The sequence below is a fragment of the Choristoneura fumiferana genome, chromosome 3 (genome assembly GCF_025370935.1).
Source record: "Choristoneura fumiferana chromosome 3, NRCan_CFum_1, whole genome shotgun sequence".
Taxonomy (NCBI): domain Eukaryota; kingdom Metazoa; phylum Arthropoda; class Insecta; order Lepidoptera; family Tortricidae; genus Choristoneura; species Choristoneura fumiferana.
The window spans coordinates 6,799,200-6,817,316 of NC_133474.1; the positions used below are offsets into that span (position 1 = coordinate 6,799,200).

The 18,117-nt window shown below is 37.6% G+C and overlaps 2 protein-coding genes across 7 annotated transcripts in view; one reads left to right on the forward strand and one right to left on the reverse strand.

Annotated features, from left to right (window-relative positions):
• LOC141426438 (uncharacterized) overlaps positions 1-4,967 on the forward strand; it is a 50,756-nt gene extending 45,789 nt beyond the window's left edge. Inside the window, exons 7-8 of one of the 2 annotated variants that reach the window (XR_012451235.1) lie at positions 646-3,194; positions 3,355-4,967. The gene's annotated coding sequence lies outside the window, so the exon portion shown is untranslated. Of the gene's footprint in view, positions 1-645 lie in introns of both variants that reach the window. The other variant, XM_074085334.1, reaches the window with a different exon arrangement.
• Positions 4,968-7,927: 2,960 nt separating this feature from the next.
• GckIII (Germinal centre kinase III) overlaps positions 7,928-18,117 on the reverse strand; it is a 95,665-nt gene continuing 85,475 nt past the window's right edge. For 2 of the 5 annotated variants that reach the window (XM_074085329.1, XM_074085325.1), the window contains exons 6-12: positions 17,607-17,740; positions 16,543-16,658; positions 15,245-15,352; positions 14,540-14,626; positions 13,091-13,201; positions 12,241-12,314; positions 10,903-10,995 (exon numbers count right to left, since the gene is read on the reverse strand). In XM_074085329.1, the coding sequence (XP_073941430.1) occupies positions 10,986-10,995; positions 12,241-12,314; positions 13,091-13,201; positions 14,540-14,626; positions 15,245-15,352; positions 16,543-16,658; positions 17,607-17,740 (640 nt within the window). In that variant the 3' untranslated portion in view covers positions 10,903-10,985. Of the gene's footprint in view, positions 10,600-10,902; positions 10,996-12,236; positions 12,315-13,090; positions 13,202-14,539; positions 14,627-15,244; positions 15,353-16,542; positions 16,659-17,606; positions 17,741-18,117 lie in introns of those variants that run through there. The other 3 variants (XM_074085326.1, XM_074085328.1, XM_074085327.1) reach the window with 3 other exon arrangements.

The window sequence follows — 18,117 nt, forward strand, 5'->3', positions numbered from 1 at the left end:
TTCTAAAACGGAATGTAAAGTGGTGTATGTAGAGTCATTCATTGTATTGTCAATTTCATTCATTGGTTCACCCAATTTACTTTTATTTACTAATATTTATTTTCTTCTGTATACTGACCAAAACGTGTTAATATTTGAATAATACTGACACTAATCGATATCACTAAAAACAACTTAAACTCGTGCTAATTAGATAAGGATGCAACTAAATCACCACTTCATGTCACGTTTCTTGCGTAATCAGATTACTTGATAAGTTTTTCTCCTCCCATTGAGATAATAATGTCGAACCAGCAGAACAACTTTTTGCGATCCGGTCGAGTGGAACAATGACCCTGTTTTTCGCAAAAAAAAACTGACCGATTTTACGAACAATCTAGTTCGAGGAGAAAGAACAATTTCTCAAATCTCAAGACTGATGATTGAAATCTATAATGTTGAACAAGAGTGAAAGTCGTTCTATATAACATCGTATTTATCGATGGGTGTATCAGTCATGTTCTAAAGGCAAATACAAACAGTGGCCAACATTCAACGCGACCTCTACTCTACGTTGACTCACTACTGCGTCACGTACAACCTCTCTGAGTCACCCAAGCACGCGCTCCTCTCATATATTAATGTTTTCTTTTTTCTTTGCCATAGGTGTTACCTGCCTGAATCATCAAACAAGAGGCCCACAAATCCGGATCTGAAGAGCTCCGAATGCAGTTATTTCTTGGCAGTACAAGATACAAGATCGCTTTTGGATTAAAGTTCAGCGTCTGGATTTGACCCTCGCAGCAATTCCACTGCCTGTGATCAACACTACAATAAAATAAATGAACTCGTCCGGTGTTAGTGTCACAAATGTGCTCATATTTAGCGCTAACCTAGTTCATATTACCATCGTGTAAAGTGCACTGTTACAGGTGTGCACCGTATTGTTTATGTTATTTTAGATTATGTAGTTAGTACTATAGTGTACCTATTATAATTTATGTTTCTGTGATATTTAAGTAGATGATGCGAGTCATCGTGTTTTTGTTTCGTTAGTTATAGTCATCCGGTATCTCTGAGAGGTTATTTGCGAAGAGTTTATTAGTTTCCTTCCTCTGAGGCTTAATTAACTCAGATGATTAAAATTTACTCATAATATTACCTACTAATTGTTGTATTTTTCGCCAAATGAGCAGCGGAGGCTGATGATACAATCGGGCACTAATGTTATCTAGTTTCATGGTAAATATAATAGTTCCTTTTAATCACTCGTGGTAGTTCAAGCTACATAATTAATACTATAATGCTTTGCGTAACAGCTAAAAATAGGCGATTAATCATTGAAACTAAGCTTGCGGAATAATCATTCTGAAAATAGTGAATCTATTTGTTCTAACTTCTAATAGTTGTGATCGGAATTTACCATAGTGAGTTATTATATTAATGACCAATTGAACTTTGTCTGTTGACATTTATGATCTAATCTCTCAATTCTTATGTCCTGTATCAAAACGAACGTGACGAATATCCACTAATTATAATAAGCTTATATAAACTTAGTTGTTTTAAGGGTCAAGTTACAGGCCAGTAAGGTCAACCGTTAATCGTAAATTACCTGCAATAATTATACTGAGTTCAGCTACGTTACCCACCTTTACTTTCGACGGCTTACGTAAGATAAAGTTTTTTTGTAGGTATAGAAACATCGGACTTCAAGTGTGAATGAAATTAGCTATTATAGCAGTTCGTTTCTGATAATATTTTTATATGGGATCGCATCGGGAGTACATCTTTTCTTAATTAGCCGCCCTAGCGCTAATGGCTCAGCAAGGAGCCTCGCGAGGCTGCCATTTTCGTTTTGATTTTATTAAGCCATGTGTTGAACAAAATTACAGTTCACACGGTAGCCTCGCGAGGCTGCACGCTTAGTTAGTATGCGGTTATTGGTGTGAAGTTATCGGTGAATGTACATGAAAATCCATAGTACCTACTCACTTATCTACTAGTGTACCTACTCTGTTCATGGACAACCTTCCGCATACTGTATTTCTCAAGTCATTCTAAAACATGATACAACAAGTTTTATTGTCTTGAGTGACCACTAACAACCCTTACTTTGAAAGTTTGTACCTACTAAGAACAAAATTAAATGATAAACGAGTGCATTGTATGGACAAAATATAATACTTCTTCAATGTTCGTTTTTTCGCCTGCCGTTGGAACAGAGAATTGATAGATTTAAAATAAAAACTTAAAGATTCAAATAAATAAAAGGGATAAATACTCAGGAAATTTCCTGGCATGAAATGTTTGTGCAATAATTCATAGGTAGTTGAGATACCTACGATGTTTTCAGAGTCCTTCGTGGTTTTCCTTAAGCACCTAAACCATGATTAATCATTTGGGTGTGGTAAAGACTACACTATAATGCTAATGCATAGGAAAGTAAATACGTTTAAATCTAATATGAACGTAATAAGTTACACTGTAAGAGCATCTGAGAACATTATTTTAAAGATTCTCTATTTATTAACCAACCAGGAGTTCTCACATTAATATACCTGCTTAATCAATTTGCAATCATCGTTAAAGCTTAACGCGATACTACCAGTTAGTTAAGTATTCTTAAAACTACCGGCCGTGTCAGGATTTGTACAATTAATTATTTAATCCATTCGTGTTTCCTCTTTCTCTGACCACTGCAGCAATGCCTTTAGAGTCTCATACAGTTTTAAATACGAGTATATAGGTATCTTGGCTAAAGACATGGACTAGGTTCTGAAGGCAAATTACACGCAACTAGAAAGCACTGAGAAAGTTGTGTTTAAGTATTGAGTTTTATAGAAGCGTGGGTGTTGCATTTCGTTGCGTCGCTCCGTGGGCCGCGTACGGCTGAGATATTAACGGCACATGACTAACGGGTTTTAACCGTGAGTCCACAGGATGACATACTATATTTTAACTAGGTATTGAATTATTGCTTAACTCTGTGTCTACTAATTCAAATGGTAACACACACTCATTAAAAGTCACTAGGGATATTTTTTATCCCTGACAGTTTTAAACATTTCAATATACTTAGGCATATTACGATTGAGTCTAAACAACAAATTTGTCTAGGGATAATGAGTATTCTGACTTTATGGACGCTTTTGTATCGCTTTGGGTTACTTGCATTTTATCAGTAAATATAATTAACTATAAACGGGGACAAGGTACTCGAAAATATACCTATTTATGATCAATTTCGCCGCACAGATGAGCGAAATAATGATATTTAATACTTAAGATTCTTTTCTGTTTATTTTACTTTACAGTGCATGGTTTTTGTTTTGACAATTACCTATTACCTAGATCAAATGTTAACTGAATAAGGTTAATCAATGTTTTTAAGTGTTTCTGAAACGACTGAATGATAGATTATTGTGATCGAAGGTAAATTGCCATGAGAAAAATATAGTATTATTATGAGAGAGGCCTAAGCATGCTAGCGTTCGTGCTGAGTAAAACATGCATCCTTATCACACTGGTTGTTTAATAAAGCAGTCAGAATGAGATAAATGGTTTATATTCACACTAAACGTTAGTATGCTACCGATGCGTGTATGAATAAAACAATTTATAAATCATTTATTTAAACTTAAATTGTATAATTGAGTTCCTTAGGACTTTAATATTGCATAGGTATTTATTTAGTCTATTCGGTATGAGTCGCCGGACACTAAACATAATATAATTGCTTTATTTATGTACGATAACAATGTTTATATTGTGTCTCAAATAGATTCATCGATGTAAATTAGGCCAAAAAATTGGAAAAGACAAGTGAGAATTATTTCCTATCTATTCCATTCGTGTTCACTCAATATGATAATTTGTAATTCCATCAAGAGAAAATATACCGTTTTAAATATATGTACATTAAGTTGTGTAAATGAGATTTTATTTGCCATGAATTAACATAGGTAATTTGTGTATGCTATGATATTAGTTGTGTATTATTAGATTGAATTTCTGCATTTGATAATTGTATAAAGGAGGTGTAGTGGCGAATATGGTCTAATATATTAACGTAGATACCTAGAATCGCATTCGAATTGCAGTTTTATGGTTTGTAGGTAGAGCCGGTAGGTACCTAGAGTCCATCAATTTGATATTTCTAGGCCGCATCAAAAACTTCTCATTCTGTCATTCACATAGTCCAATAAGCATTGTTATAGACAAATAATATTTACTGTGACATGATTCCATGGTGGGTGTCTCGGAAATCTAGTTGGTTGACTAGGTACTTACCTACCTACCTAGTACATGTTCAAGATATTTTCAACACGATCTGGCGCCATTGTACAGTCAGCGGCAAAGATACACGAATTCAGAGCACATACTCTATTATTGAGGAACTGGAACTTGTACAGTCGAGTTCTTATTCCTAGTTATGTACTTCTGAGCAAAAATTCTATCAAAAATATCTATCTGATGAAATATTTGCTCAGAAGTACTGTATCTTCTGATGGCAATACATTATTCTGTTGACTTATTTTTGATCATGATCACCAAGTCTGCTTATGTTCCGAAAATACGTCTAACCACAACTCTGTAGCTAGGACATAACGACTTGGTTATCTAACTTCTTGAGAATAAGTACCTAAAGCAAAACTTTTGCTTTTGACTGTGCCTATTTTAGCTTTGGCTCTACTGAGCAATATTCAGATGCTAAACATAAGTATAAGTTATTAGTTGGTATGAATGTAAATAACTATATACGTAGTGACTAACGCTAACTAGTGGTACAACCGCATAAGTAAATTGGACATCACATGTAATCTAAACTAGTAGAATGTATGTACATACGAATTATGAATCTCTATATATCATACATTATCTCTTAGGATTGGCGTTTATTTAATATATACCTTTTTATATTCTTGTAAATTTATAATGAAAAGGTAAATTTAAGCGATTCAATTAAAGGAGACAGCTTAAAATGTTTCATTTATTTATTTCAGTATGCTATATACATAGAGTTGATAAGATTAGTATATTATATTAAGGGGCTGTTTCACCATCCATTGATTAGTGTTAACTGACGGTTAAATTTGATGCCGTCTCTATTTGTTTTGTTCGAACAGACGGAGACGGCATCACATTTAACCGTCAGTTAACACTAATCAATGGATGGTGAAACAGCCCCTAAATATACTAATCTTGTGAACTACTTCTGAATACCTTTAAAAAAACCTAATGAAGGCCAATGAGAACAAGAAGGCATTTTTTTAGAATCTCTAGGGGGGCAGCTGCCCCTCCCTGCTCCCCCCTGGCGACGCCCATGATGATGGCCAAGGCTGGGATCCAAGACTTATAGTCCGCAATGCGATTAGATTAGGTATAGAAATGACAAATCTTTCGATCCTATTCAAATTGCGACCAAACGATACGCTCGTATACTTACTTAAGTTCAAAATCGCAAAATAATCGGTTGACAGTCAAGTCTACATACGTAGGTACAAATTAGAATGATTCAGTTCATAATTCCAGGACATTTGTGAATTATTTTTCCTGTTTAATAGTAGTAGGCAGTGCAGTACGTATCTGGCTAATCTCTATTTCACCACCACTAACATCAGGCGAAACTGAATCCCAATTGTCGTTATCTGCTTAATACGGAAATATGGAAGGCAGCGATTATCAAAACTGTATTTTTATAGACTCCAAAAAAGGCGAGTCAAAGAAGTCTATGCTCGTCTGTATGTATGTATTTTTTTAGGGTCCCGTACCTCGAAATGAAAAAACGGAACCCTTATAGGATCACTTTGTTGTCCGTCCCGTCCGAGGTATCAAGCTGAAATTATATCAAATACTCGGGTCTACTGTCAATTGGAGCTGTGAAAAAATCAAACTTCTAAGCCAACGCAATCAAAAGATACAGCAGTTTATGCTGCAAATTTTCGAAACTCGCAAGGAAACAAAACCTACAGGGTACTTTCCGTGAACTCAGAATCTTGAAAATTGGTACGAAGTAACGTCTTATAGCAGAAATAAAGGAAAAATTGGGAAAAGCATACATTTTAAGTAAAAAAAAAAAAGTACGGAGCCTTCGGTGCGCGAGTCCGACTCGCACTTGGCCGGTTTTTTTTGTATACAGATGACTTCGTCAATTATTTGAGAAGTTATGCGGATTAGAAATTTCACTCATACCATTAGATTTTTTCGTAGATGTTACAACGTTTCTTCACAATATTTTCTTTCGGCATAAATTCTGAAATACTAGAGGCTGAAACCCACGACCCTCTGCTTAACAGGCCATAGGTTAAACCACTAGGCTACACCGAATAATAATAATAATAAATTTTATATTTAGGCATTTTTTTAACCTCTTCCAGCTTCCAGTCATCTAGTCGTGGCAGCCAATGGAATGCCTCACATGCCACGGTCATCTATTTGTCGGCGACCGATCGTAAATTCCGCCATATCACGATTTGCCTGATTCATGATATGTCTGAAAAACAATATGGCAGATTGATTAATTTAGTCGATATTCCAGGCACATCGTGATATGCCGAAAAAAAGAAAAAAATAGGTATACACGACAAGCGAAGCGAGGAGTTTTTAGTGTAAATTGTCAACTCTAAATGAAACCTGCAATGGAATTAAAAAACAAGTTGATTTGTCGCTGGTTTTTCTGTGGCGTATAGAGCACGTCAATTCGTTTGTTTTGTGGCGGTGAAGAGGTTAAACCCATACAACTTAAAGTTAAAATTTAAAGCGCAAGCTGAGACCGCAAGCAGCAGCAGCAGGAATAAAAACAGCATATTAGTAACCACGTATTTTTTCTCTATGAAACGTTATTTTGTATTGCTTACTCCATTCAATACTTACAATGACTCCATGTCATTGTGATGTATTGTATTGTATTTATACATCTGATATGGTCCCGCTTTAATTTCATTTGAAACTTTTCAACAATTTATTTTTATTTTACTGACATCTCAATTCGATTAATAAGTTGTAGTGAAAAAATATTGCGATTTACTACAAAATTCGGAAATTCCAAGCGTATCACTTTCAGAGAACTTCAAATATCAAAAAATCAAACAGGACATCCTATTATTTACTTACATACATCAAATATAGCACTTCAGACACAGTAGACGTTACTGCGAATTAAAAAAAAAAACTTGACGTAGAATTTACTTATTATTTTTATTCGCCATCCGTGCAGTTAGCAGCTGCGGTGACGCAAGCGTGAATCATGCCAGTTCATAGGGTTATCAGACGCGAACTGTATTAGGTGTACAGTACGCTTGTTTACATTATGCAGTCGTCCATGTATCGGTATACCACACTTGGGTGGATCAACTATTTCTTGTTGTAATTCTGTCCCGTCAGCGAGGGGACAAAAGTAGTACAGTTTAATAGAAGAAATGTTGTGTCACATTATACTAACATGCTTATTAGATGACTAATTGTAGAAGGGGCTTAGAACTACCACAAAAATGCATGTTTGGATATTTTTTTAAATGATTTTTCGGTTTAAAGAGTGACCCAGGAGACCGTAACTATAGCAACAATTGACAAGAACACCCAGTTACAACGGCACCAAGACCAGAGGCCAATTTGGCGGGCGCTCGCGATAGCATACACCATCCCTTTCTAGCATCAACCTATATCATGTGATAGAAAGGAGTGGTGAAAACTATTATAAATCCAAGTGCGTTAGGCAATAACCAGACAGTCACAAGTTGTATTTAAATAGAAACATTACTTCTTTACGTAGCGTCATCGAGTAGGTACACTTTTATCATGCTAGGATAATACAGGACCATCAACTTATCTGCTAAGGACTTTCGGCACTTAACACTAACAGCTCCAGCTCCACCTAAGCGTGATAAGATGATTCACGTAACGAGACCAGATAACTGGGTGTTGCAACTTTTAAATAAAACAAACGTTTCCAAAATTAAATAACTTCTTTTATTTTCAGAGTCAAATTTGTTTCCTACATAAGTGTTAGAATGACAGGCGCTGTAACATTAATTGACCATTACACTAATGGTACGCGCGTTGCTTCAACTTGGTGCGAGAATGGAGGGCCGGCGACTGCGCCCGCGTCACTCCCAGGAATTTGTATGCACATGTGCGACCCCCACATCTGCGGGGATCTTAGCCTCATAATTGAAATGCTTATTTACAAAATTAACTCGATGCTGAACGAGAAACAATAAAACGTTCCATCACATCGAGAACAAGGACTCGTTCACTTGCGATATAAATCTCCTGGAATACAACGCGAGCGACACGACTACACAGTTAACTACTACCGGTTTCATTACAGAATTTTAATAATACTATAATAATGTAGATTTTCATTTTTATTAACTATGCAATAATGATCACAAATACCCATGAACCGAACGACGCGCTCTTCAACTTTCTGCAACCTTTTAACAATAACTACGCTCTTCTAATGGCTATGCTTGGCGTCCTTTTGCGGGAACGTATTGCGAGGCAGCGCCCCCTCGAGAGCATGAGGTGAAACGCTTCTGTCTCCGCACTAATAGTCCAATCTTTCGGACAGTTGGCTGTTTAGTTACATACATACGAGAGTGGAATATTAATGGGGATCTTTAATGTAAGCAATACTATCAGCATCAGACGCCGCTCATCCAGATATCAGCCGCGTCCAGACTACAATCCAATGCCACAAACATCTAATTTTAATCAATAATCAACAATTATCGCCCAACTCTAACACTACACGCTTTATTACCATTATACAATCAAGTGGAAAAATAATTTTTGATCCTCCTTCGTCGAAATCAACGCGTCCCATGCTCGTCTGACACTCACATGGCAAAACAAAATTATACAAGGCGAGCGCGGGGCGGAAGGACGCCTCTCGACCGATCCGGAGCCTTAGCTCCTTCACCGCGAGCGGCTCTCTGTTTAAACTGGAGGTCCAGTCTCGAGAGCCCCCCTCCCGCCTCCGTGATAGTAATTGGAAAGATATTAACTACTCTCCATATGCTTATAAGAACACTTCATAAAACAGCTTTCTTTATATTATACTACACAATTTACACATTATTAATAGGTTTACATTTTTACACAGCAATAATAATTGTTTTTTTAGTCTTCGTTATATATTCTATATACTCCCAATTGCTAAATATTGTCGCATATTAAGCATTTTTTTTTTACATTTTATATCGACACCGCATGGTCATTGGTGTCTGAATACTTTTATTTTCACAAAATACTTATTCATTCTCGAAACTATGCCTTTACTTCGTCTAAGCAGACCCCAGCAGTGATTCGACCCAGTGGTATGAACACGATGTTAGTCACTATTTTTATCCCAAATCGTTAAGTAACCGAGAACACAACTAAGAGCTAAATTTCAAAAACTAAACTACCAAATTTAGAACGATTTTTGAGAGATAGTTCAAAAATGGCTCAGACTCAGGCCTTCTTCCAACAAACGCCTATTTCCTATAATAATTTTATTTGTATAATGTCAACTATTTGTGTTCTACAAACCTGTTTCCTACAATGTCCGCTTCTCATAAAGCTTTACATCATTTTTTAACATGTTTTGTTTTTTTTTTTTATATCATATAAATTGTATAATGTAATGAATTGATGTGTTTGATTTAATTTAATGTTTATTTTCTTTTTAGAGCATTGAAATAATTTGAAGTCAGTTAAAATGGTTAGAATTTTTTGGGGTAGAGCAGATGAAACTTGATGGAAATAGATCCTAGAATTACTATATGAGAAGCAGACTTTATAGGAAATACAAGTGTAAGGAGTAGACATCATAGAAAGCTGACAAATATGAGAAATAGATATTTCAGGAAACAGACAATATAAGAATTGGACATCATAGGAAACTGACAATGTGGGAAGAAGACCATTTTGTGAAACAGGCATTTTAGGAGACAGGTAGAACGAGCCTGAACCTCAAAAATGTACCGAGTGCACAGGAAGAATCAGAACTCTAATCACAAGTTCAAACGTAATCTATAAATGCTGACAACATTGTCTTTTGTCTGGAATGACACTAAGGAAATGTTCTACACCAAGTTCTAAAACATTACATCCTAAAGCATATAAATATGTTAGAATTTTGACGACTGATCACAATATATCAGACTTTCTACAAAAAACGACTCATGTTAGTAAAAAATATATTAAATTTAGAAAAATTATGGCAAAATATTGGCGAAGTGTAGCAAATCAGCTCTCCACAAATATTTATAAGTTAAAAAAGTCCAATACCATTGCAAAACAAACACAAGCATCCAACAACAAACAGCCGCGGGCAAAATTATACTAGGTTTTTATCATACAAACGATCCACAATGAAAACTAAAACGTGTGCTCTAATTATGTTGTTTTACGATTATTAACAAAAAAAACAGTGACAATACAATATAAATAGAACACTTTCACTAAAACTTTATATGCAAAACCCGACAGGACAAGTTGAAGATGATTACTTCTGGTTGGAAGGGTTGAACATAGTTTCATTATTGTTAAATTAATATAGCGGCACAGCTTCAGTCCTCGGCTGAGCGGCGGCCCTCGCGACGCGGCGCTCCACCGACGGCCAAACCTTATCTATTCCACACAAACAGGTAAACGTGAGAGAACGAACGTATTTACATAAATAATGCGCATAAAATATTTTAATACATAACCATCAACTATTTATTACGTTACATTATATTTATTACACTATGGCATTGCAACTTTGTGACTCGATGCGTCCGTACGCCGCTCGATCGGGTCATGTGACGTCATCACAATCGGAAGCGGTGCTAGCACCGTGTGGCCTTTGTGGCCGCTACTGCCACTAGCACGCCTGGCTACCAGTTGGAGGTGAGGTGAAAGACGAAGGCGTAGTAGAGCCGATTAATGTAGGGCAGGGTACGCGGGGGCAGGCGGAGGCACCACTTGCGCGGGCAGGCGTCGCCGCGGCACGCCGGCCCGCCCACGGCGCCGTATTATAGATCCCTGCCCGACAACATCACCGTTATTGTACAGGTATGATTTGGACTCTTTACAATGACATGTATGGACGACACAATTAACTAACACCGGTTCAGTAGAAGCTACGGGCGTTGACGAGTGGCGTAGCGTAGTGGGAGCGTGGGAGTGGCAAATTTGGGGGGGGGGGGTAAAATTCCTAAATAAACAATAGTGAATAATATCTAGATAATAATATAATATCTGGGTGACCGAGCTCCGCTCAGGCTAAAACTCGGTACCAAGAGTTTTCCCAGAGGTAAGACCAAGCTAGATCGATTTTTCATCCCCGAAATTACCTACATAACAAATTTCATCGAAATCGTTGGAGCCGTTTCCGAGGCCCCGAAATATATAAGTATACAAATATATATACAACAATTGCTCGTTTAAATGTATTCGATAGATAGATAGATTTCACAGTTTCGACACACCTACGATTCGGACCGATTAGAATGAGCCGGAATTTCTCTATTACTTATACTGTGACGAAATCAGGGAATCCCCTTTCTACAATATTGACATTAAGTAAACTTATTAGCTTAGTCTTTTAAGGCCTAAACAAGAGGGCAGCAAATTTTTCTTCCGCCCCGGGCGGCTGATACCCGCGCTACGCCACTGGCGTTTACACAGCATTCGATAATTTATGTTGAATGTACTGACGCACTAGACGGCTATCAAAGCTTAGCCAAAACCCTTCTGGCCGCCGTGACTTGACATAGCGCTTGAGTACCCAAAGCCAGTGATGGTGAACGAATAATATTTAATGCAGTAAACTTTATAAGAGCATGAAAGTAAAATTTTACAAATGCGCTCGATATTTGAGATAGTTTTGGTTATTTTCATGATTATTATATTTTTTATAAATAAACCGTAACCATACCCGTAACCGCACCCCGTATTCCCCTAACCGTATTCTTGCAAATAAATTATTTCTATTTCTAAGCCATGTGGTGCTTCATTTTAACTGTTACGAAACATAGACCCTGCATAAAACATGATCAATAATAGACAAATCATTAGAAATATAATATCTGGACCTGATCTCTAACCAAGGTAATGACGGTCTATCACCCCTTGGAAATAAGTTTCATCATCATATCAGCCGTCAAAACAAAAAAAAGTCCAAAACCGTTGAACTACGGATATTCACTTTCAACGTTTGTGCCATAGTGGTATGTCTATATGTTGATAACGTAAATAAATGCGTGATGGTTGTATGACCGTACCTACCTCATCCACTGCTGCGGAGTGTGATGTGACGGCGTCGGTGGTTGGTGGGACTGTGTGGCCACCCTTTGCACCACCTGGAAAATAATTTAACATTTATAGTTGAAACTACCCACCTGTACAACTGGCGCAAATCCTTTACAGTGCGATTCCACACGTAAAAAAGGCGACTGTCTAGCTGTGGGTGCGGTTTTTAAATATAAATAGTAACGTATAGACATAAATAGTATGTATAGTATTTTGCGAGTAGGGAAATAATTGAAACAGACTTCGTTCGCTGTAAAAACCATCTTTCGAAGTGGAGGCGTGGACATTTGTTGCTTTACGGATTTTGTTACTTTGACGAGCGTTATATCGTCACTACTTTGAAAAATCTCGTATCTCAAATCAATACGTCAACAAAATTGACTCTTGAAATAATGTTCATAAAGTTCACCCAGTAAAATTATCGGTTTTGAGATACGGGCTTTTTTTAAAGTAGTGACGATACATCGAAGTCGAATATTTTTCGATATGTTATTTTTAAATAGTTCTCTACACTTAACACTGCACAGGAGAACAAATAAATCACGGCCTGGGTGTCAGTCATTAGATACGGAGGTTTTATTTATAGCCCATTTAAGGGCCACTTGCCAAAGAAATCAATCACATTGAAATTTAATACGAAAAGGTTCACCCTGGCTCCTATTTAATATAAGTTACAAGTGCTACAATCCTACATAATTATCACTTTTTTGTATGAGAAACTTAACAATTATGTAAAATTGTAGAACTTTTAGCTTTTATTAAATAGGGCCCAGGTCGGTGATCCAGTATCCTCAACTGTTGGGTCGCCCGTCGCCCCGTGGCATACCTGTTGCACGAAGGCGCGCGTGAGGTGCGGCGCGCTCCGCTCGGCCTGTTCGAACGCGCGCCGCAACTCCTCGATGGCGGCCGCGCTGCCCGCGCCGTGCTTGCGGGTCAACTGTAACACGAAACGCAACACGTTACAGGGTATCGAATGAGGGCTAAAAGTCAGACGAAATATCGCTAGATGGCGTTAGTATCGTGAGGTTTTTTTTGACGTTACGGTCTTGCTTGCAATTGGCTAATTTAATGAGCCAATTGCATTTACCTCGCCTCGCTCTGCTCAGCTGTTTTCACCAGAGGATGAGTAAATGAAGCGTTTCTATTAGTTAATGAAAAACACATCCTCGCACATTATTGATGTAAACGCTGCTTTATCATCAACATTTCTCTCTCGGTGGAGTAATCGCCATTTTGTAAGCCTCTCTATCAATGCTTCGAGCTCCTGATACGACATTACATTAACCTACTCTTTTTTCTTTTTTTTAGTTCATTAATCCGTCGAACGCCCTGCGCGCCACAGTGGCGCGTATCTATGTACTCGTGATTAGACAATTTTCGTTACTAGTTTCGATCACCCTTTAACATAGGGTATCAGTCCAAAATTACCCAAAAAAGTCGTTGGTTGCGCGACGGGTTAATCTTCTCTTTGATTTGACCCATAAACGCATCAGGGGATCGAATAAGATAAAAATTTTACTAACTAACTTTTATTTATGTAACTGGCAATGTATGTTTGTTTAAGTAAAAATCTTACAATTCCAATTTCACCCACTTGATTTAGTACAGTAAGATTACTTGGAGTTAACACTTGACAGATGGGCGTGCCTTCAGTCAATTTTCAACTTTGAGGTCATAGAAATAAAATAGTTTTTACATAATCGGTAAACGTGGGTAGCGTGGGTATACTAAAAAGTGGCTTTATTTGTATGACGTCAAAGTTGAAAATTGACTGAAGGCACGCCCATCTGTCAAGTGTTAACTCCAAGTAATCGTATTGTAGTTTGTATGATAATTGGGTAGTTTGTATGATAATTGGGTAGCTTCTTGGTAAAAAAAAATATATCACTATTTAGTCTAGTCATTTAGATTATCAGAAAATATTGGGCGCGATTTTCTTCTTTTTTCAATCAAACAAAAAATACAAAGATGAAGCGCGTCAAGGTTCAGGAGTGGGGCTTCGAGATATCACGCCGTGCTAAAAAGTCTCACACTGTGACGTCACGCCAATCTTTGACTGGCTACCTCTTCGAATTTTTTCGTTTATATGACAAAAGAAAAATATGTTTTCTATATTTTCAATAGCTTATTCATGCATTCATATATAACTTTTTACCATGCCACGGAAGCATAATTCTTCGCTTCTTTTGCATAACATCTCTCTTTACTTCCCATGTTCTCGTCGCAGTTTTCTTCGAGTAATTTAGAATATCTATAATTAATTTTGGATACTCACGTCGTTTAATAGTGGGTATATGAGCTGTTGCAAGTAAGGGTGCTTCTTGACTTTTTCTTCGCTGTTGGCTCCTCTGTGATCCAAAGCCTAAAAATAGACAAAAAAAAATGCTTCAGAAATAATATACAATTCGGCGCTTTTGCGGCGTTTTTATTTATGTCATTGGTGTTTTGGTAGGTGATGGAAAAAAAGGTGATGCTCAGGGTTCAATTTTTATGAAAACTAAAACCAATACCGATGCTAAATTTAGCATGATTAAAATTCTTGTGACTTGTCTTTCCTTTGTGCTAATAAACGTAGGATGTTAATATTCAGCGAATAAATTATCATTCATTCATCGTTTAACCGAAGTGACCAAAACGCTCGAATATTCGCCTGGCCGTGTTCTGCGTGAGAACTACAAAGTCCAAGCCTTCTTCAGCAATGGGACAGCGTCAAATATTTCGTTGGTAAAGCCGAAGCAAAGATCGCTGATTGACTGAAAAACTGAATATCCTATTGTCCTATTTTGTAAATATTGGGCAAGCCGGTGGGCACAGGGTTCTATGAACGCTTCGCCACTGTGGAACATATTTTGGCCCACTCTACATACAAAATTACCTATTATTTCATACATTTGAGGGCCAGATTTTTTTGCCGCTGAGTATATGCTGAGACGATGTCGTGTACACGTTGTGGATCATATATTATGTAGTGTGGACTTACGGGCTTGTTGTACGCGAGCGGCGGCGGCGCGGGCGCGTGCTCGGGCCGCTCGCGCTCCTTGGCGCTGCGCTGCTCCGCCACCGCCGGCACGATGGGGCTCTGTCGTGCCTGCAATCGCAAACAAACAGTTACGTACGTACTAGAGTTTACCCGCGGCTTCGCACGCGTAAATCATTAGATACAGCAGTTGAATTATAAATTTCGGGGTTTTAAAAAAAATCCAGTGGGGATTCTCGAAAATTACGTCGTGGTTTTCATTGACATGGCATTTAAATAGAAAAAGAACCATGCCAAGTTTCGTGAATCTAAACCCAACGGTCTTTATTTCGAGATATTTACTACATAGGTTACTTTTAATAAAAAGTAACCTATGTCATTCTATATGTCCAGCTATCTACATACCAAATTTCATCCAAATCCGTCAAGCCGTTTTACCGTAAAGGAGTAACAAACATACACACATACTAAACTTTCGCATTTATAATATAAGTAGGAGTAGTAGAATGTACAGTGCAGGTCAAAGATACAGAACAGAAAGAAACAGTTATTATAGCGAGGGTTGCGTAATAATTATCTGTTGAAAAAAAAAACACTTCACCTTGGCTAAAAGTTTAAATTCGAAGTTTTTACGAATTATTAGATCCAGGGGGACTACTACGAAATTCGAAAATCGAAGTTCATATCGTACCGTCCTTCTCACTCACTCTCGTATTATTATTATGAGTTCGAATTTTGCACTTATTGGGTTCGACTACACAACCCACGATAGATTTTTCAAGTCAACCAAATTATTTTTTTCTTCATTAAACATATTTTTATAAAAATATATAGGAGACGGCAAATTCAGGAGTTGAAAAATACCGTGTTGAACGTTAAAGGCTGACCAGAATTACAAATAACCTATAAAAAAATATTGCGCAAAATCAATAGAACTAATTTCTTGCACTGGTAACACTAAATTCAAATTTCATCTGTCTATTGCTGTCAAAGATTAACCTTGTTTGCGCGTGGTATTTTAAAATGTTATTTTGTGTTTTTGTACGTTATAATGCCGAAGGTTATACATAGTCTTGGAAGGAAAATAATTCACAATGTATAAAAGCATTTGTCATAGAAAAAGTCTGAGGGATTAGAAAACATTCCTTTAAATAACATCACTGGCACCGTTGTCAATATGACTGATAGGTATCGTACAGTAAGTGTAAAGAATGTTGCAATATAAAACGTAGAAGTGCTGCCCTCGCGTCAGGTTTTATATTCCAGGTCAGCCTTTAATTAAATGTTGATGTTGTACTGACCGTCTGTTTGTCGTTGGTGTTGTTATTGTTGGGCGGTTTGGGATCCGGTGGGTCGTCGCGCGGTGGCGGCGCACCGTTCTGTTTCGGCACCGCAGGAGACGGCGGCAGCGGCAACGCTGTCAACAGATAAACTCCAAATAAGGCCAATATTCCTAATATGTTTTAAGAGCGGCCGAGGAACTTATAGTCAGATTTGGTACCTGTCTCTTTCATACAAATTCTAACGATACAACAGAATTCCCGAAAATTACATAGTTGTTTTCATTGCATTAAAAAGAACCATGCCAAATTTCATGACTCTAAGCCCAGTTGGTTGTTAATTCGAGATTTTATTCCTATCCCGTGGGAATATCGGGATAAAAAGTAGCCTTTGTGTTATTCCAGATGTCCAGTTATCTAGATTCCAAATTTCATCCAAATCCGTCCAGCCGTTTTAGCGTGAAGGAGTAACAAACATACACACACACGCACACATACAAAAACTTTCGCATTTATAGTCTAAGAAGTAGGATTGTATATTTTTTGTGTTTTAGTATGTCTAATGGAATTGGTTTTTAGTGTAAAGCTGTAACTGTATTGATTAACTAGCCTGTTACCCGCAACTCCGTCCGCGTAGAATTCGTTTATCGCTATCCCGCGAGAACAATGTAATTTTCCGGGATAAAAACTATCTTATGGCCGTTCCCGGGATGCAAAGTATCTGTATACCGTAAAACGAGGCTACTTTGCACCGATTTTTGCTCCAAATTTCGTAATCTTTGTTTTATTTTAAAAATTAGTATTCTGTGGTATGTTCATATATGTATGTATTTCTGTAAAGTAGATCAATTTATTGGGAAGTGTAATAGAGTACCAGGACTTCGACCTGCAAGACATTTAAACAAAATACAGAACTGGAGCATAGTTATCCAGTGGGGCAAAGTAGCCTCGTTTTACGTACCGAATTTCATCTAAATCAGTTCAGCGGTTTAGACGTGATGGAGTAACAAACAAACAAAGAAACAGACTTACAAACTTCGCATTTATAATAAGAGTAGAATAAATAAATTAATAATAAATTATACCTTGTTCGTGCGCGTTGGAGTGCGCACGTCGCTTGTTGTCGAGATCGGCGTGCATCGCGCGCGCAGCCGCGCCGCCGCGCACCGTCATCACCCACGGCTCGTCCGTCTCGCCCTCGCCGCGACTACCTTCCTCCCTGAAACCAGAACACCTCGTATGTGAACAACATGAAGCAAAGGCTATCTGCTAGAACCCTACGAAGTGCTAAATTCGAAATTCGTTGTTGCCGTCCCGTTGACGCTTGTATTATTTAATACGAGAGTGACAGGGACGGTACGATACTAATTTCAATTTTCGATTTTTGTAGTAGCCCACGGACCATAACGGTGAAGATGCGACTCTAGTAAAAAACACTTAATTTTAGCCCTGAAAACGAGACTAATTTTCAATCAACTGAAAAATTGAAATAATAGTTGCTTCTAAACAAATAGTCAATCGATTGAGTTGGGAAATAAGATACGTGACAGCTAGGTTGTTGTAAGAGTATCAAACTCTGAGACTTGAAGCTGTACC